Source organism: Dendropsophus ebraccatus, chromosome 12 (assembly GCF_027789765.1).
Source record: "Dendropsophus ebraccatus isolate aDenEbr1 chromosome 12, aDenEbr1.pat, whole genome shotgun sequence".
NCBI lineage: Eukaryota > Metazoa > Chordata > Amphibia > Anura > Hylidae > Dendropsophus > Dendropsophus ebraccatus.
In genome coordinates, this window is record NC_091465.1 from 88,990,808 (window position 1) to 89,011,727 (window position 20,920).

A 20,920-nucleotide genomic window follows, 5' to 3' on the forward strand; every position below is an offset into this window, starting at 1 on the left:
CTGACAGAGAGAATGAAGACTGTATATCAGGAGGCTGAGGATGAATGAAGACTGCAGACTGTATATCAGGGGGGTCTGAGAATGAATAAAGACTGGAGACTGTATATCAGGAGGCTGAGAATGAATGAAGACTGCAGACTGTATATAAGGGGGGTCTGAGGATGAATGAAGACTGCAGACTGTATATCAGGGGGGTCTGAGGATGAATGAAGACTGCAGACTGTATATCAGGGGGGCCGAGGATGAATGAAGACTGCAGACTGTATATCAGGGGGGTCTGAGGATGAATGAAGACTGCAGACTGTATATCAGGGGGGTCTGAGGAGGAATGAAGACTGGAGACTGTATATCAGGAGGCTGAGAATGAATGAAGACTGGAGACTGTATATCAGGGGGGCCGAGGATGAATGAAGACTGTATATCAGGATGACTGAGGATGAAGAGTGCAGACTGTATATCGGGGGTGCGAGGATGAATGAAGACTCGGGTCCTTTTCCCAGAGTGAGGAAAAAGTGTATCGCAGACTGATCCGGCTCCCCCATATTTTTCCAGTATAGGATAGCTTGTCAGGTACCGCCATGGTAACACTGATCCGACTGATATCATATACATTTGGTAACATTATATATAACAAAATACGACATGGAGGGAAAGGAGCGGCTGCACATCACACCTACGGCTGATACTAATGCCGTTCGGCTATGTTTAAAAACCAACACCAGGATGCCGGTATATAATTTGATCAAACCATATTGCCTCATGTACCACGTGCAGGTCCCCTGGTTCACATGGGTCCCTACTACAGATGAGGAAACTGGGTTCGGGTTCGAGTCCATCCGAACCCGAACGTTCGGTATTTGATTAGCGGTGGCTGCTGACCATAAATAAAGCCCAAAGGCTATGTGGAAAACATGGATATAGTCATTGGCTGTATCCATGTTTTCCAGACAACCTTAAAGCTTTATCTAAGTTCAGCAGCCACAGCTAATCAAATACCGAAGGTTCGGTTTCGGATGGACTCGAACCTGAACCCGGTTTGCTCATCTCTAGTCCCTACGCTAACTCCACACTGTGTTGGTCAGCGACCGCCAACCCCGCAAAGCGTGCACATGCAGGGAAGGGAGACCAAACCCAAAATGCCCCCCCAAAACCCAGCTGGCACCACTGGCGGAGAAGGCTGCCCCCAAACAACACAAGTATGAATATGGTATTGCACTCACCATCAGTATCAGCCATAGGTGTGATGTGCAGCAGCTCCTTTCTCTCCATGTCGCATATATAACATGAAGCAATGTAACAATAATAAGAGACAACGGCCCGAGAGGAATGGAGGGAACACAGGAACGTCTCCACATCTACTACACCATGAGATACGCCGGCTGTGACCTCCAACCTGCAGCTCCTCAGGGAATGCAGAACTACAACTCCCAGCATGCCAGGTTGTCTTTTTGCTGGAGAGCGGCAGGTAGGAGTCCAGTGATATATCCCGGCAGCTCGGAGCCATCATTACAATCTAGTTTGGTAGAAAAGTAACAATCCATGTATTTGTGTGAGCCAGTAAATCCCTGTGACGGTAACCTTAGTGAGCGGCGCCTCCTCGTACCTGCATCATTATAGGCCATGTCCCACCCAACCCCCCCCCCCAGATCTACCACATCCGCAGGTCATTGTTCCTGAGCAGGTGCCGGACACCCAGGCAGATTGCCTCATTAGAACTTGTCTTGGATTTCACGGCGGCCACATCGTAGCAGGATAAAACGCTCAGGGTTCAGAGAAACAAATTTTGTTTAAAACAATTTCCTAAAAAATTTTTTAAAAAGTAAGTGAATATATAAAATACTGTTCAGTAGTCTCCAGGATCAACGTGTACAGGAAACGCCATCCAGCTAACCCGCCACACGTATGACGCGACAACTCATTGCATGTAGGGGTATTTCCATTCATTTAAAGGAACATGGGTTTCTTTGATGACCTGCGGTGACGTCCAGCGCAGAATGTAGTGTGGACCTCCGGGTTTATCATTTGTGCCTGTTAAAAAAGTAAAATTTATTACTGATCCCGAGTTACATCCTGTATTACACTCCAGAGCTGCACTCACTATTCTGCTGCTGGGGTCACTGTGTACATACATTACATTACTGATCCTGAGTTACATCCTGTATTATACCCCAGAGCTGCACTCACTATTCTGCAGGTAAGGTCACTGTGTACATACATTACATTACTGATCCTGAGTTACATCCTGTATTATACTGCAGAGCTGCACTCACTATTCTGCTGGTGGGGTCACTGTGTACATACATTACATTACTGATCCCAATTCTCCTAGTTGGTGCTGGAAACAGTAAGTAAGTTTGTGGACTGGTACCTAGACTTCTATTACATTGAGCTCAGATTCATCCACTGACCTGACGCCCGGGATCCTCCGAAGGGCTGCTGAGCCACCACTGCCCCCGTAGACTTATCATTAATGTAGAAGTTTCCGGCAGCGTTCCTCAGGACAGCAGTCGCCTCCTGCACGATGTTCCTGAGCACAAATACCACAATATTTTCATTATTGTCATTGTCACTGCAGCATTGTAGTATTGTCACCGCAGCATTGTATTATTGCCATAGTCACCGCAGCATTGTATTATTGTCACCGCAGCATTGTATTATTGTCACCGCAGCATTGTATTATTGTCACTGCAGAATTGTATTGTTGTCACCGCAGCATTGTAGTATTGCCATTGTCACCGCAGTATTGCTCAGTCCTGTTGTGGATACTGTCGGCCGCACAGCTCTCTCCTGATCTGGTGGTTTGCTGCAGGGTATCATTGCATGTATACTGTATGGGTCCTAATACCCGGGGTGATTACTGGCCGTATAGGCAGATCCCTGCCTGTGTGATAGGAGAGATCCACTCATGCTGATATCTGTATGGTGGCAGCACCATGGACCATAGACATATCAATAAGCAGCAATCTAGTAGATGGCTGCTCACACTAATCTGATATGACTATAATAATACAGTACGGCACAGCATTACTATGCCAGAACCTCGCTAGTGTCTCTGTACACTAACAGCAAGCGGAGATCTTACTTCTTGTCTTCTGTCATCTGCCCGTGATATAGTAATGGGTTTCCTACTGTTCTGTATTTTGCTGGCCGTACACATAGGATGAATATCAGATGGATTTCGGTTCACCATCTAATGTGTATGGCGGGATGTGAAGGGATGTGATAGAAAAGGATCAGTTCATTAACAAAGTAAAGCCAGAGGAGTCTGGGGGGGGGGGGGGGGGGGGGGGGGGGGGGGGAGAGAACACAGGAGAGTCTAGAAAAGGGTGGACAGAGGAGATGGATGGGAGACTGGAGGGAGGGAACAGGTTATTCTAGAGGAGGACGGGAGACTGGAGGGAGAGGACAGGTTAATCTGGAGGGAGAGGACAGAGGAGAGAACAGGTTATTCTAGAGGAGGACGAGAGACTGGAGGGAGAGGACAGAGGAGAGAACAGGTTATTCTAGAGGAGGGCGGGAGACTGGACGGAGAGGACAGGTTATTCTAGAGGAGGACGAGAGACTGGAGGGAGAGGACAGGTTATTCTAGAGGAGGACGAGAGACTGGAGGGAGAGGACAGGTTAATCTGGAGGAGGACGGGAGACTGGAGGGAGAGGACAGGTTAATCTGGAGGAGGACGGGAGACAGGGTGGCAGTCAGACGCTGCTGCCGCTGGGACCAGGGAGCTGCAGAGCAAAGGAGAGAAGAACAGGAGCAGGGACAGTAAGGTGTCAGGTGTTTGGGCAATAGGCAGCTCTTGGCTGTACATCACTATTACACCTAGTGGTGCACAGCCGGTGGCCGTCAATTTTAGGTCCAAGCCTAGACCAATGATCAGCCAATGATCGTTTCATCAGCTGATCATTGTCTCTATTACACAGCGCGATAATCTGGCCGTTAATCGCTCAGTGTAATAGGGCCCTTAAGAAACTAATAAAGACGTATACTTACCTCTCCCTGCTCCCCCGCTGTTCTCCTGCCTTGTTTATTTGATTCTTCGCTCACTCTGGCACTTGAGAAACCCATCTCTGAAGTGACAGGTCGCTCAGTTAATCACTGGCTGCGGTGCTGTCCCGCCTCATCCAGTGATTGGCCAATTGGTCTGTCACTTCAGAGATAAGTGCCAGAGTGAGCGGAGAATCAAATAAACAAGGCAGGAGAACACCGGGGGAGCAGGGAGAGGTAAGTATATGTCTCAATTATTTTACACCTTTAAAGCAAGGGCTGCATGGACATCACTAACAATGCTGCACTATGATCCAGCCATATAATAAGCTGCTCGCTTACCCAAGATATCGGCCATGTAATACCGCCCTTGATTCCCAACCTCACTGAGAATACATGCTCCTCTGAGCCCAGTGTGCCAGCGTATGGGGAGGTCAGGAGGAGCAGCTGTATACAGCGTATAGGTGTCCGGCCTTTCCCACAGCTACTGATGTATTCAGAGCCGCCTATTTATTGCTGCAGGTCAGATAAGATAATCTCTCCAGCTTCAATATTAACTGCCCGTGTGCCTCCAGTCATAACGTAATTCACAGCAGTCATAAAGTAATTCACAGCGGTCATAAAGTAATTCACAGCGGTCATAAAGTAATTCACAGCAGTCATAAAGTAATTCACAGCAGTCATAAAGTAATTCACAGCAGTCATAAAGTAATTCACAGCAGTCATAAAGTAATTCAGAGTGCTGCAATCTGCAGATGAGACGCCTTATTTATTTTCTTATCTGGACCTAATAGTCCATGAAGTGTTGTAGTATATAAAGTCGGTGGGAGAGGGGGTATCTGCGTATGTGAAGGTGCTGCTTGGGGGGACATTAGGGTGGTGCTTGCGGGGGGTTGTACATGAAGGCTGTGCTTAGTAATAGGGTGGACCGCCTACTATAGAATACATGGCAGTGCTCTGTTGGAGTCACTGAGCCTCACAGGCCATCGCTCCCTCATCCATCACAATGTTCTGATGTAAGATTCTGGCACCATTTACCATACAACTCCCTGTCTGGGCATGCTGAGAGTTGTAGTCTGGAGATCATTGCTCTATATAACAGTGGGAAAACTACATCTCCCATCATCTCTAGAAGGCAACAGCTGCCAACTAACCAAGAAAACGGACAGGGCCGTTGTATGTGATGTGGATATTAACAAGAGGCCCCAATCTATTAAAGCTGTAATTGTAGGAGGTGTCAATATACAAATATTATATACTCTCCAGTAACAGGGAAGAGACTCATATCTGATAACTACAGGGCTGCTACTTACTTATCCTGGGCAAACACTGCCCCCGTGAGGCCAAACGGGGAAGTGGAGTCTATCAGCTGCAGAACCTCTTTGTACTTGTTCTCTGGATAGACGTAAACAGTTAACACCGGTCCAAAGATTTCCTGCAGGAAAAGTAAAGGTGTGACATATAAGACAATGCTCTGCAAGAGGCCACCCTGTGCTCTGCGAGAGGCCGCCCTGTGCTCTGCGAGAGGCCGCCCTGTGCTCTGCGAGAGGCCGCCCTGTGCTCTGCGCTTCATAGTGACGGCTGTGGATTATGGTTGGTGCCGTCCTCAGTAGCACTCCTGCACTGATAGTGTTGTACTATATGGCGGTATTTGATGTGCAGGTCAGGGGATATATACATAGGTGACCGCCATGCTCTGGCCTCCCGTTTTCTGGCCTCCATACTGCCTCAGGACATTATAGGATATAGGTGCGTTACCTCTGACAGCATTCTCTCCTTGGGATCTTTGCTCTCGATAATTGTGGGCTCCACAAAATACCCAACGCTGTTGTCGCATTTTCCCCCTGCCAGAATGGTGAGACTGGGCGACTCCTGAGCGTGCTTTATCCAGCCCTGGATCCGTCTGAACGACTGAGGGAAGGAGGACAATGGTCAAACTATAATAAGGGCCAGAGAGGGCATGATACTGTGCATTATACCAGGCATGATACTGTGCATTATACCGGGCTTGATACTGTGCATTATACCGGGCATGATACTGTGCACTATACCGGGCATGATACTGTGCATTACACCGGGCATGATACTGTGCACTATACCGGGCATGATACTGTGCACTATACCGGGCATGATACTGTGCACTATACCGGGCATGATACTGTGCACTATACCGGGCATGATACTGTGCACTATACCGGGCATGATACTGTGCACTATACCGGGCATGATACTGTGCACTATACCGGGCATGATACTGTGCATTATACCGGACATGATACTCCAGATATGATACTGTGTAATATACCAGACATGATACTGGACACACAGCTGTGCGTGATGCTGGACAGGAGTATAGGGGAGTCCAAAAGAGGAGAAGGGGACAGGAGTATAGAGGAGTCCGGAGGAGGAGAGGACAGGAGTATAGGAGTCCGGAGGAAGGGGGACACAGGAGTATAGAGGAGTCCGAAGGGGGGGACAGGAGTATAGAGGAGTCCGGAGGAGGGGGGACACAGGAGTATAGAGGAGTCCAGAGGAAGGGGAAGTGGGGGTGACAGGAGTATAAAGGAGTCCAGATGAGGAGGGGGGGCAGGAGTATAGAAGAGTCTGGATGAGGAGGAGGTGGGGGGGACAGGAGTATAGAGGAGTCTGGATGAGGAGGAGGTGGGGGACAGGAGTATGGAGGAGTCTGGAGGAGGGGACAGGAGTATAGAGGAGTCTGGAGGAGGGGACAGGAGTATAGAGGAGTCTGGAGGAGGGGACAGGAGTATAGAGGAGTCTGGAGGAGGGGACAGGAGTATAGAGGAGTCTGGAGGAGGGGACAGGAGTATAGAGGAGTCTGGAGGAGGGGACAGGAGTATAGAGGAGTCTGGAGGAGGGGACAGGAGTATAGAGGAGTCTGGAGGAGAGGACAGAGGTATAGAGGAGTCTGGAGGAGAGGACAGAGGTATAGAGGAGTCAGAGGTATGAGTATGGAGGAGGAGAGAACAGAGGTGTCTGGCAGTGACTGTCTCATCCAGATACATGCTCTCTCGGGGTACAGGTGGATGGAGGATCGGGAGTCATCGCTGTTGCTGAATTCCTATACTTGATACTGTGATGTGAATGTTACCAGGACAGAAGCTGAAGAGGGAGGTGATGAGGGGCCCTGTGTCCAGCTGACTGACATGGGGGTCCCTGCACATATGACCCCCCTTCTGGTTCACTACCCATATACTATGCTATTAGGGTGTAGTAATCTACAATATCTGTATATACAGAACCTGGGAAATAACACATTAATCCAGATAGCACTGAGCCTCTTGATGCCGGATTAAAGGAATGTTTCCCAATCTACAGCGCCTGCTTTGGGAGGGGAGTGTGGCCCCCAGTATAATGCCCTGTGAGGAGATCCCAGGAGACGGATGGCGGTACTTGCCTTTTCATCAATGACGGCGGAGGTGAAGGTGCTGAAGTCGTCTGCCGGCTGCGGGAATTAAGAAGAGAAGAATCCAGATCAGAGAATATCAGGATCCTTCATTACGTTCCCCAAAGCTCCTCACCACTTGTCAGGATCAAAAAGCCGAGCGGGAACATGGCCTAAATCCTGGCCCAGCCTCCAGCTCCTCACATTACACGTCCCACCTGACAGGGAGCGGACGCTTCGATTCAATTAAGGGATGGGGTTAGCGGCTACTTACAGTAAATTCCCGCCGTATTCCCTAACTCTTTGCTGACAGGATAAGAGAAGGCGGAGGCTTCAGCAGGTATTAGCTGTGGCCTAGCGCTGCCGCTAATCCCATCAGACACCCGCTGAGCCCGCACTCCCCACCACAGCTGGAAATCCCCACTCACATTTCCCACTTTGATCTTGCCGTGTTCCTCCAGCAGCCGAGCTTTGATCCGGGGCCACAGAGAGTCAGGAACATAGATCCGGGAGCAGGCCGAGCACTTCTGACCGCTGTACTCAAAGGCCGAGCGGATGGTGCCGCTTACTACGCTCTCCACGGCCGCCGACTTGTGGACAAAATGGAAGTTTTTTCCTCCACATTCTGCACGTGATAGAACAGAAGCCATTATTGTTACATCCAGCAGGACTCTGGAGGCTGAGATATGGGGTGCTGTTTGCAGGATCCATTACCTATATTGTTTTTACTGATCACATACAGATGCTAGAACACCAGGAAGTGCGGAGAGGTAAGTATAACCTTATTATTTTCTGATATCACATTCCCATGTCATGATTATAATTCATCACCTATCCCCAGATGTCCGACTAGTGGGGTCCTAGAAGCCCCTCCAATCGTGAGAACTATACATACATATCCTGTATGAATAGAATGGAACGCCAAGAAAACTACAACTCCCAGCATGCCCTGACACCAGCATAGGTGGGGATTATCTGATTGGTAGGGGTCCCGTACCCCTGTATATGTGGAGTGATTAGATCTACAGGCTGTCAGGGAAAGCTGGGAGACGTCATGTAGTTTTCCCACCGATCCTTATCACCAGGACTGATGGGTGAGGGGGGGTCCCATGCCCCTGCCTGATGGGTGAGGGTGTCCCGTGCCCCTGTCTGATGGGTGAGGGGGGGGTCCCGTGCCCCTGTCTGATGGGTGAGGGAGGGGTCCCGTGCCCCTGTCTGATGGGTGAGGGGGGGGGGGGGTCCCGTGCCTCTGCTTGATGGGTGAGGGCGGTCCTGTGCCCCTGTCTGATGGGTGGGTGGGGGTCCCATGCCCCTGTCTGATGGGTTGGGGGGGGGGGGTCGACCTGTGCCCAACTGACATCTGAGGGGGTCCCGTGCCCCTGTCTGATGGGTGGGTGGGGGTCCCATGCCCCTGTCTGATGGGTGAGGGGGGTGGTCCCGTGCCCAACTGACATCTGAGGGGGTCCCGTGCCCCTGTCTGATGGGTGAGGGGGGGGGTCCCCGTGCCCCTGCTTGATGGGTGAGGGCGGTCCTGTGCCCCTGTCTGATGGGTGGGTGGGGGTCCCATGCCCCTGTCTGATGGGTGAGGGGGGTGGTCCCGTGCCCAACTGACATCTGAGGGGGTCCCGTGCCCCTGTCTGAACAATATGCTTCTCCAACTGTTGCAAACCTACAATTCCCAGCATGCTCCAACAGGCTGCAGGGTGGTGTGACAGTATAAGGACATCAAAAAGCTTTCTGTGCTTCAGCTTCTTAGACGCCAGTGAATATAAATAAGGATGAGTGGTATAGTGGGGATACCTACGGAGTATCTCATGTATCTAAGCTATAGGACGTGCACCATGTAAAATACATCAGCAGCAGAAAGATCCCTGTTTACAGTCCCCACAGCCCGCCCTCACATACAGTGCAGTCACACACAGCCCGCCCTCACATACAGTGCAGTCACACACAGCCCGCCCTCACATACAGTGCAGTCACACACAGCCCGCCCTCACATACAGTGCAGTCACACACAGCCCGTCCTCACATACAGTGCAGTCACACACAGCCCGCCCTCACATACAGTGCAGTCACACACAGCCCGCCCTCACATACAGTGCAGTCACACACAGCCCGCCCTCACATACAGTGCAGTCACACACAGCCCGCCCTCACATACAGTGCAGTCACACACAGCCTGCCCTCACATACAGTGCAGACACAGACAGCCCGCCCTCACATACAGTGCAGACACAGACAGCCCGTCCTCACATACAGTGCAGTCACACACAGCCTACCCTCACATACAGTGTAGTCACACACAGCCCGCCCTCACACACAGTGCGGTCACACCCGGCCCGCCCTCATATACAGTGCAGTCACACACGGCCCACCCTCACATACAGTGCGGTCACACCGCCCGCCCTCACATACAGTGCGGTCACACACGGCCCGCCCTCACATACAGTGCGGTCACACACAATGGTCTCGGTCGTCACACGTTCCAGCAGAATGATTTTTCACCTCCCGCTAGGCGTGGGAATGTCCGGTACCGGTCCAGGTTCTCTGCTACTTGTTTCCAGAGCCGCTTAAAGGTTCTGAGTCAAAACATACAAAGAGGTGTGAGACACAGAAAAAGAATTACACCAGTCAGATGTATAGAAAGATATACATAGATATTAGCGGGGCCCAGCGGAAAGGTGTATGGGGGGAGAGAACTGGCGGCCACAGCTCTCCTATGTGTATGGGGGGGGGAAATCAATGACAGAACTGGTGGCCACAGCTCTCCTATGTGTATGGGGGGGGGGGGAGGATAAAGTGTGCTGAATCTGGCGCAGGCTTTGATGTAGATGTAAACAGCGTCCTATACAGTCATCCTCCCCCACGCTTTCCTGTACTTACGGCACACTGCCGGTGAAGTTAATCCCGCTGAGGTGCTCCGAGCTGGTAACTGTATCACCAAACACTGGACCGTCTGCCGGCACAAACTGTATGATGTTAGGAGGGAGGCCGGCTTCCTGCAGGATCTTATAGACCGCGTAGCTGGACAGTATGGCCGTGTCACTGGGCTTCCACAGCACCACGTTACCCTGCCGCAAGAGAGACGGAAACCTGATGTGTGTAACACTAACAGCTGCTGCACTCGTTACAGTGTATCAGCCAGGTGATCCCAAGCAGCAGCACTCGTTACAGTGTATTAGCCAGGAGATCAGTGACATACGGGAACCGGCCCGGCCCCTTAGCCCCAACTTCCTGAACATTGTGAGAGAAGCCTCCATGTCCATAAGTGCACTGATACACTGTAACAAAGCTTACACTGTGTCCTCCAGTGAGCGGTTTATGTGATACACCAGAGTGTATGGTCTATATACCAGTATAATAGCACTTACCATCAGGGCCGGAGCACCAGCCAGGTTACCTCCGATAGCTGTGAAGTTAAATGGAGAGACCGCGGCAATAAATCCCTATAGGGGAAAGACATTTTCCGCTGTTAAACCTTTTAGGAATACCTGGCGCACGTGCAGTTCTATCTAGGGACTGTTATCGGCCCGTCAGCCCCCGGAGCCCGCTCACCTCCAGGCCCCTGTACACCATGGTGTTGGTGCTGATGGGCACACTGATCGGCTGCTCATGCTGGAGCTGTAGGGCATACTTGGCATTGAAGCGGAAAAAGTCGATAAGCTCGGCGGCAGCATCGATTTCAGCCTGGATGACCGTCTTACCCTACAAGAAAATGGGCAGAGATCATGTTATAATAGGCCGATGGGTATATCTGAATCACAGTCTACATCAATGGTAACACAGATATATATGTGACCATGTATTCAGTATACATATACATATATATGTCTGCAGTCACACCAGGCAGGATGTAGATACTGATGTAGATGGTGATGGATAGAGGAGTACACACCCTGTGCAGCATATTGTCAGCATTCTTACCTGTCCCATCATGGTCTTTGCCAGAACCTCCGCCCTCCTGGGCCCACTGAGAAGATCTGCGGCCTTGAAGAAAATCTGTGCTCGATCTTCCACCGGTTTCAGGTCCCACTCCTTGCGTGCAGACATGGCGGCATTGATGGCTCTATTCAACAATTCCTGTAACACAAACGCCATATAATCATCATCCTCATCCTCCAGATATAACAGGATATCCACTGCAATAACTATCTCCCCATCACCGCTCACCTTGTCTGCGTAACAGTATTTGGCCACTTTGTGCGAATGGTTGAAAGGCTGAAATGATAAAGAGACATTAGGAGAGAGTGACAGCTGAAGTCGCTCGGGGACATCTCTCCTGGTGTCGCAGCTATAGAGGGAACACGTGCTGTGCATTCTATATGACACGGGTTTCGGGGGCAGCAGATCTTACCGAGAGCTGATAGCGGACGTCCTGGGTCCACACCGCCTCTCCCCCCACCACACACGGGATCTCTTCTGTCCTGCCTTTAAGATCCTGGAGCGCCTACATATAAAATGGAGGACAAGGGGAAAAAAAATAAAAAAAAATCAGGAGCTCGATATTCTAAAAATGTAAGACGCACAGGTTACACCGTACGTCTCCAGAGCCAAAGAAGCCAGGACAAAGGGCAGAAGTGACCCGCTCCATCAGCACACGGTGAAATATTCACCGCGGCCGACAGCAAACAATCATTACCAGGGCCCTCGTACGACCTCGTATGATGACCCCCTCCGTACCCAGAGGTCTGTATGAATGGGGGTTATCCAGGACGTTACAGCCAGAAGCTTATCTTGAGGTATCGATCAGCAGCAGTGGTGATCAGTCACTGAAGAGACAAAGGGCGCTACTACAGGACAGAGCGACTGCGGGGCAGCCAGGAGCTGGACCCCAAAAACCTAATAGTGATGGTCTGTCCTAAGGAGGGGCTGTTATACAATCCAATGTCTCCATTCACTGACATAAAGCAGAGCTCTTCACTAATTCATTAAGAATGATTAGGGTTGCCTTGTTTTCCGATATGTGGAGAGCGCCTCTCCCTGGAGGACCCTATACATTATACATAGATTATAATGGAAACGGTGTAATGCTCCATCTTGCCTGCAGAGGCGCTGTGGGGGATGCTGACGGTCCAGGTTACAGCAGAATGCCCCAAGCCCCTCCAGGCTTCTGTCATTACCTTCTGCAGGGCCGTTCTCTCGGGGCTGCCATGATTAAACTCCAGGATAGGCTCATTCTGCACCTCGGCTGCCGCACAGTGATGCCAGCGCGGCCTGGGGAGAGAAGCAAACAGCGAGGTATATATCAGAGTATACAGCATGTACAATATCCACAACCAATAGTATGGAACCCTGGGAGTGATCAGTGTACAGAGTATCCTGCTCTGGGGCAATTGTCATCTGCCTCAGGGGTTTTGCCCTCCTCTGGATCACTCTGTAGAGTTATAGGTTGAACTTCATGAACTTTTGTCTTTTTTACAGTGTTATTATCTGTATGAAAATGGTGACAAATTCCTGTGAGAAGGGAGCAGCTGGCAGCGTCACCTGCCCATGGGGCCGAGCCTGCCTCTCCTTAGTCAGCAGCTTCTCCAGCGGGGGCTGTGGGGTATGACTGGAATAGTTCACAATGTTACTATAGCAGAGTCAGACATCTGTGGCGTCTTGTCTGTAGGTGTCAGGTGCACCCACACATTATCATAATACAGCCAATAGTATTCTATATAATACTGACCTGTACTGTAACACACCGCCATAATACAGCCAATAGTATTCTATGTAATACTGACCTGTACTGTAATACACCGCCATAATACAGCCAATAGTATTCTATATAATACTGACCTGTACTGTAACACACCGCCATAATACAGCCAATAGTATTGTATATAACACACCGCCATAATACAGCCAATAGTATTCTATGTAATACTGACCTGTACTGTAACACACCGCCAAAATACAGCCAATAGTTTTCTATATAATACTGACCTGTAATGTAACACACATTATCATAATACAGCCAATAGTATTCTATATAATACTGACCTGTACTGTAACACACCGCCATAATACAGCCAATAGTATTCTATATAATACTGACCTGTACTGTAACACACCGCCATAATACAGCCAATAGTATTCTATGTAATACTGACCTGTACTGTAACACACCGCCATAATACAGCCAATAGTATTCTATATAATACTGACCTGTACTGTAACACACATTATCATAATACAGCCAATAGTATTCTATATAATACTGACCTGTACTGTAACACACCGCCATAATACAGCCAATAGTATTCTATATAATACTGACCTGTACTGTAACACACCGCCATAATACAGCCAATAGTATTCTATATAATACCGACCTGTACTGTAACACACTGCCATAATACAGCCAATAGTATTCTATATAATACCGACCTGTACTGTAACACACCGCCATAATATAGCCAATAGTATTCTATATAATACCGACCTGTACTGTAACACACCGCCATACTGACCTGTACTGTAACACACCGCCATAATACAGCCAATAGTATTCTATATAATACCGACCTGTACTGTAACACACCGCCATAATACAGCCAATAGTATTCTATGTAATACTGACCTGTACTGTAACACACCGCCATAATACAGCCAATAGTATTCTATATAATACTGACCTGTACTGTAACACACCGCCATAATACAGCCAATAGTATTCTATATAATACCGACCTGTACTGTAACACACTGCCATAATACAGCCAATAGTATTCTATATAATACCGACCTGTACTGTAACACCGCCATAATATAGCCAATAGTATTCTATGTAATACTGACCTGTACTGTAACACACCGCCATAATACAGCCTATAGCATTCTATATAATACTGACCTGTACTGTAACACACCGCCATAATATAGCCAATAGTATTCTATGTAATACTGACCTGTACTGTAACACACCGCCATAATATAGCCAATAGTATTCTATATAATACTGACCTGTACTGTAACACACCGCCATAATACAGCCAATAGTATTCTATATAATACCGACCTGTACTGTAACACACTGCCATAATACAGCCAATAGTATTCTATATAATACCGACCTGTACTGTAACACACCGCCATAATATAGCCAATAGTATTCTATATAATACCGACCTGTACTGTAACACACCGCCATACTGACCTGTACTGTAACACACCGCCATAATACAGCCAATAGTATTCTATATAATACCGACCTGTACTGTAACACACCGCCATAATACAGCCAATAGTATTCTATATAATACTGACCTGTACTGTAACACACCGCCATAATATAGCCAATAGTATTCTATGTAATACTGACCTGTACTGTAACACACCGCCATAATACAGCCAATAGTATTCTATATAATACTGACCTGTACTGTAACACACCGCCATAATATAGCCAGTAGTATTCTATATAATACCGACCTGTACTGTAACACACCGCCATAATATAGCCAATAGTATTCTATATAATACCGACCTGTACTGTAACACACCGCCATACTGACCTGTACTGTAACACACCGCCATAATACAGCCAATAGTATTCTATATAATACCGACCTGTACTGTAACACACCGCCATAATACAGCCAATAGTATTCTATATAATACTGACCTGTACTGTAACACACCGCCATAATATAGCCAATAGTATTCTATGTAATACTGACCTGTACTGTAACACACCGCCATAATATAGCCAATAGTATTCTATATAATACTGACCTGTACTGTAACACACCGCCATAATACAGCCAATAGTATTCTATATAATACCGACCTGTACTGTAACACACCACCATAATACAGCCAATAGTATTCTATATAATACTGACCTGTACTGTAACACACCGCCATAATATAGCCTATAGTATTCTATATAATACCGACCTGTACTGTAACACACCACCATAATACAGCCAATAGTACCGGGGTGTTCCATTGCACCTTGTATGAGATTCAATAGACAGTGATGTAGCGGTTTATTATGCTGCCCGTCCAGGCTGTATACTGGCTCTGTGTATACCGGGGGGTATATAGCATCACACTGGGCAGTGGTCGGCCGGGCTCTTACCTGCTGCTCCTCTGGTTTTTCAGGTTGTTTTTGTTTAGTGTGTTTTTTTTCTTGGAGGGGGGAGGGGTCTCCAGTGTTCTGCTGACAGATCAGGGTAGTGACAGCCCCCCAGCTCCATCTGTATGCAGAGTATGGTAATAATGGGGTCTCCTAGGCCCCCCCCCCATGATGGTGATGCTGCTGGCATAGAGTGGGTGTGATACTGGTAGTGATGGCACAGTACAGGGGGAGGCCGGCACAGTACAGTGAGAGGCCGGCACAGTACAGGAGGGGAGGCCGGCACAGTACAGGAGGGGAGGCCGGCACAGTACAGGAGGGGAGGCCGGCACAGTACAGGAGGGGAGGCCGGCACAGTACAGGAGGGGAGGCCGGCACAGTACAGGAGGGGAGGCCGGCACAGTACAGGAGGGGAGGCCGGCACAGTACAGGAGGGGAGGCCGACACAGTACAGGAGGGGAGGCCGGCACAGTACAGGAGGGGAGGCCGGCACAGTACAGGAGGGGAGGCCGGCACAGTACAGGAGGGGAGGCCGGCACAGTACAGGAGGGGAGGCCGGCACAGTACAGGAGGGGAGGCCGGCACAGTACAGGAGGGGAGGCCGGCACAGTACAGGAGGGGAGGCCTGCACAGTACAGGAGGGGAGGCCTGCACAGTACAGGAGGGGAGGTGGCACAGTACAGGAGGGGAGGTGGCAAAGTACAGGAGGGGAGGTGGTACAGGAGGAGGCCGGCAGAGGGGGCACAGTACAGGAGGGGAGGTGGTACAGGAGGAGGCCGGCAGAGGGGGCACAGTACAGGGGGAGGCCGGCACAGTACAGGAGGGGAGGCTGGCACAGTACAGGGGGAGGTGGCACAGTACAGGGGGAGGCAGGCAGAGGGGGCACAGTACAGGGGGAGGCTGGCAGAGGTGGCACAGTACAGGAGGAGGCTGGAAGAGGTGGCACAGTACAGGGGGAGGCTGGCAGAGGGGGCACAGTACAGGGGGAGGCTGGCACAGTACAGGGGGAGGCAGGCAGAGGTGGCACAGTACAGGGGAAGGCTGGCAGAGGGGGCACAGTACAGGGGGAGGCTGGCAGAGGGGGCACAGTACAGGGGGAGGCTGGCAGAGGGGGCACAGTACAGGGGAAGGCTGGCAGAGGGGGCACAGTACAGGGGGAGGCTGGCAGAGGGGGCACAGTACAGGGGTGGAGGCTGGCAGAGGGGGCACAGTACAGGGAGAGGCTGGCAGAGGGGGCACAGTACAGGGGGAGGCCGGCAGAGGGGGCACAGTACAGGTGGAGGCCGGCAGAGGGGGCACAGTACAGGGGAAGGCTGGCACAGTACAGGGGGAGGCTGGCAGAGGGGGCACAGTACAGGGGAAGGCTGGCAGAGGGGGCACAGTACAGGGGGAGGCTGGCAGAGGGGGCACAGTACAGGGGTGGAGGCTGGCAGAGGGGGCACAGTACAGGGAGAGGCTGGCAGAGGGGGCACAGTACAGGGGGAGGCCGGCAGAGGGGGCACAGTACAGGGGAAGGCTGGCACAGTACAGGGGGAGGCTGGCAGAGGGGGCACAGTACAGGGGAAGGCTGGCAGAGGGGGCACAGTACAGGGGGAGGCTGGCAGAGGGGGCACAGTACAGGGGTGGAGGCTGGCAGAGGGGGCACAGTACAGGGGGAGGCTGGCAGAGGGGGCACAGTACAGTGGGAGGCTGGCAGAGGGGGCACAGTACAGTGGGAGGCTGACAGAGGGGGCACAGTACAGGGGGAGGCTGGCAGAGGGGGCACAGTACAGGGGGAGGCTGGCAGAGGGGGCACAGTACAGGGGTGGAGGCTGGCAGAGGGGGCACAGTACAGGGGGAGGCCGGCAGAGGGGGCAAAGTACAGGGGGAGGCCGGCAGAGGGGGCAAAGTACAGGGGGAGGCCGACAGAGGGGGCACAGTACAGGGGGAGGCCGGCAGAGGGGGCACAGTACAGGGGGAGGCTGGCAGAGGGGGCACAGTACAGGGGGAGGCTGGCAGAGGGGGCACAGTACAGGGGGAGGCTGGCAGAGGGGGCACAGTACAGGGGGAGGCTGGCAGAGGGGGCACAGTACAGGGGGAGGCTGGCAGAGGGGGCACAGTACAGGGGGAGGCTGGCAGAGGGGGCACAGTACAGGGGTGGAGGCTGGCAGAGGGGGCACAGTACAGGGGGAGGCCGGCAGAGGGGGCAGCAGTCAGTCCGGTTACTCGGGGGCACTCACCCTGCCCAGGAGCGGCTCAGGACTCTCCGCAGCTGCAGCATGCTTCTCTATATGTGACTGCCCGGCTCACCGTGCCCTCAGTGCAGGGAGGAGGAGGAGGAGGAGGAGGAGGAGGAGGAGGAGGAGGAGGAGGAGGAGGAGGAGGAGGGGCCCCGCATCTAACGCCGCTGCCTATTGGTGGAGCAGAGGGGGCGGAGTATCCTGGTCACGTGTATCTGTCACTGACCCCGGTCACACTGTGCGGCACTGCGCTGACTGACACCTTAATTAGGGGAATAAACCGCAGACGGAATAGAAAGTAACGCAGAAGAGCGAGCAGCGGATCAGGACACGGTGCGGACGAATCCATTCTAAAAGATTGGGGGGGGGGGATATTTAACAGTTTTTGTACGCGTCTCTTCCCGCAGCTCTGACGTCACGCCGCGTCACACACATCAGTTCTCCGGTGACACAGTGATGCGAACATCGATACGTAGGGGGGCCGGTGCCGGGCAGCCAATCACAGAGCGGCTCACAACACTCCATCCAATAGAAAGCCACAGAACGGGAGACGCCCCCTGTGCCTTGCGCGATGTCCGAACCGGGGGGCGGGGATACTACGTCACACGGAGCCGGGCGTGTCAGTGCTCTCCGGGAGGGTCACGTGTGCTGCAGTGTATTCTATAGCTCTCCGTCCTGTATAGTGTCCTGGTCACACCAGTCACCCGTGCGGCATTGTATGGGGGCTCCCCCCTCTAGATTTATTTATTTTTATAGAATTATGTCGCCCAAAATGGTCACGTGTCTTCTTTCAGTATAAACTGTGTCAAAAGCAGAAGATTCACTGCAAAGGTGTCTCCATACACTGTACAGGCGGAAGAGGAGATCCTGCCCCCTATATATAGCACACCCTCAGAGGAGAGGAGATCCTGCCCCCTATATATAGCACACCCTCAGAAGAGAGGAGATCCTGCCCCCTATATCTCTATAGTACACCCACAGAGGAGAGGAGATCCTGCCCCCTATATATAGCACACCCTCAGGAGAGAGGAGATCCTGCCCCCTATATATAGCACACCCTCTGGAGAGAGGAGATCCTGCCCCCTATATATAGCACACCCTCAGAGGAGAGGAGATCCTGCCCCCTATATATAGCACACCCTCAGAGGAGAGGAGATCCTGCCCCCTATATATAGCACACCCTCAGAGGAGAGGAGATCCTGCCCCCTATATATAGCACACCCTCAGGAGAGAGGAGATCCTGCCCCCTATATATAGCACACCCTCAGGAGAGAGGAGATCCTGCCCCCTATATATAGCACACCCTCAGAGGAGAGGAGATCCTGCCCCCTATATATAGCACACCCTCAGAGGAGAGGAGATCCTGCCCCCTATATATAGCACACCCTCAGAGGAGAGGAGATCCTGCCCCCTATATATAGCACACCCTCAGGACAGAGGAGATCCTGCCCCCTATATCTCTATAGTACACCCACAGAGGAGAGGAGATCCTGCCCCCTATATATAGCACACCCTCAGGAGAGAGGAGATCCTGCCCCCTATATATAGCACACCCTCAGGAGAGAGGAGATCCTGCCCCCTATATATAGCACACCCTCAGAGGAGAGGAGATCCTGCCCCCTATATATAGCACACCCTCAGAGGAGAGGAGATCCTGCCCACTATATATAGCACACCCTCAGGACAGAGGAGATCCTGCCCCCCCCCCCATATCTCTATAGCACACCCTCAGAAGAGAGGAGATCCTGCTCCCCTATATCTCTATAGCACACCCTCAGAAGAGAGGAGATCCTGCTCCCCTATATCTCTATAGCACACCCTCAGGAGAGAGGAGATCCTGCCCCCTATATATAGCACACCCTCAGGAGAGAGGAGATCCTGCCCACTATATATAGCACACCCTCAGGAGAGAGGAGATCCTGCCCCCTATATATAGCACACCCTCAGAAGAGGAGATCCTGCTCCCCTATATCTCTATAGCACACCCTCAGAAGAGAGGAGATCCTGCCCCCCTATATCTCTATAGCACACCCTCAGAAGAGAGGAGATCCTGCTCCCCTATATCTCTATAGCACACCCTCAGAAGAGGAGATCCTGCCCCCCCCCCCATATCTCTATAGCACACCCTCAGAAGAGAGGAGATCCTGCTCCCCTATATCTCTATAGCACACCCTCAGAAGAGAGGAGATCCTGCTCCCCTATATCTCTATAGCACACCCTCAGGAGAGAGGAGATCCTGCCCCCTATATATAGCACACCCTTAGAAGAGGAGATCCTGCCCCCTATATCTCTATAGCACACCCTCAGAAGAGATCCTGCTCCCCTATATCTCTATAGCACACCATCAGAAGAGGAGATCCTGCCCCCTATATATAGCACACCCTCAGGAGAGAGGATCCTGCTCCCCTATATCTCTATAGCACACCCTCAGAGGAGAGGAGATCCTGCTCCCCTATATCTCTATAGCACACCCTCAGAGGAGAGGAGATCCTGCTCCCCTATATCTCTATAGCACACTCACAGAAGAGGAGATCCTGCTCCCCTATATCTCTATAGCACACCCTCAGAAGAGAGGAGATCCTGCTCCCCTATATCTCTATAGCACACCCTCAGAAGAGAGGAGATCCTGCTCCCCTATATCTCTATAGCACACCCCCAGAAGAGGAGATCCTGCTCCCCTATATCTCTATAGCACACCTTCAGAGGAGAGGAGATCCTGCTCCCCTATATCTCTATAGCACACCCTCAGAAGAGAGGAGATCCTGCTCCCCTATATCTCTATAGCACACCCTCAGAAGAGGAGATCCTGCTCCCCTATATCTCTATAGCACACCCTCAGAGGAGAGGAGATCCTGCTCCCCTATATCTCTATAGCACACCCTCAGAGGAGGAGATCCTGCCCCCCTATATCTCTATAGTACACCCTCAGAAGAGGAGATCCTGCTCCCCTATATCTCTATAGCACACTGTCAGAAGAGGAGATCCTGCTCCCCTATATCTCTATAGCACACTCACAGAAGAGGAGATCCTGCTCCCCTATATCTCTATAGCACACCCTCAGAAGAGAGGAGATCCTGCTCCCCTATATCTCTATAGCACACCCTCAGAAGAGAGGAGATCCTGCTCCCCTATATCTCTATAGCACACCCCCAGAAGAGTAGATCCTGCTCCCCTATATCTCTATAGCACACCCCCAGAAGAGGAGATCCTGCTCCCCTATATCTCTATAGCACACCCTCAGAAGAGAG

The 20,920-nt window shown here is 51.3% G+C and overlaps 1 protein-coding gene across 1 annotated transcript; it reads right to left on the reverse strand.

Annotated features, from left to right (window-relative positions):
* Nucleotides 1–976: 976 nt before the first annotated feature.
* ALDH4A1 (aldehyde dehydrogenase 4 family member A1) lies at nt 977–17,776 on the reverse strand. Its single transcript, XM_069948059.1, has 15 exons — nt 17,673–17,776; nt 12,509–12,602; nt 11,743–11,835; nt 11,559–11,606; nt 11,313–11,468; nt 10,944–11,093; nt 10,760–10,834; nt 10,272–10,459; nt 9,894–9,967; nt 7,817–8,013; nt 7,401–7,448; nt 5,744–5,896; nt 5,299–5,420; nt 2,409–2,527; nt 977–2,028 (listed from the first exon to the last, which is right to left on the reverse strand). Exons 1-15 carry the CDS (start codon nt 17,711–17,713, stop codon nt 1,916–1,918), a joined length of 1,671 nt encoding a protein of 556 aa, XP_069804160.1. The 5' UTR covers nt 17,714–17,776; the 3' UTR covers nt 977–1,915.
* Between the last annotated feature and the right edge of the window lie 3,144 nt (nt 17,777–20,920).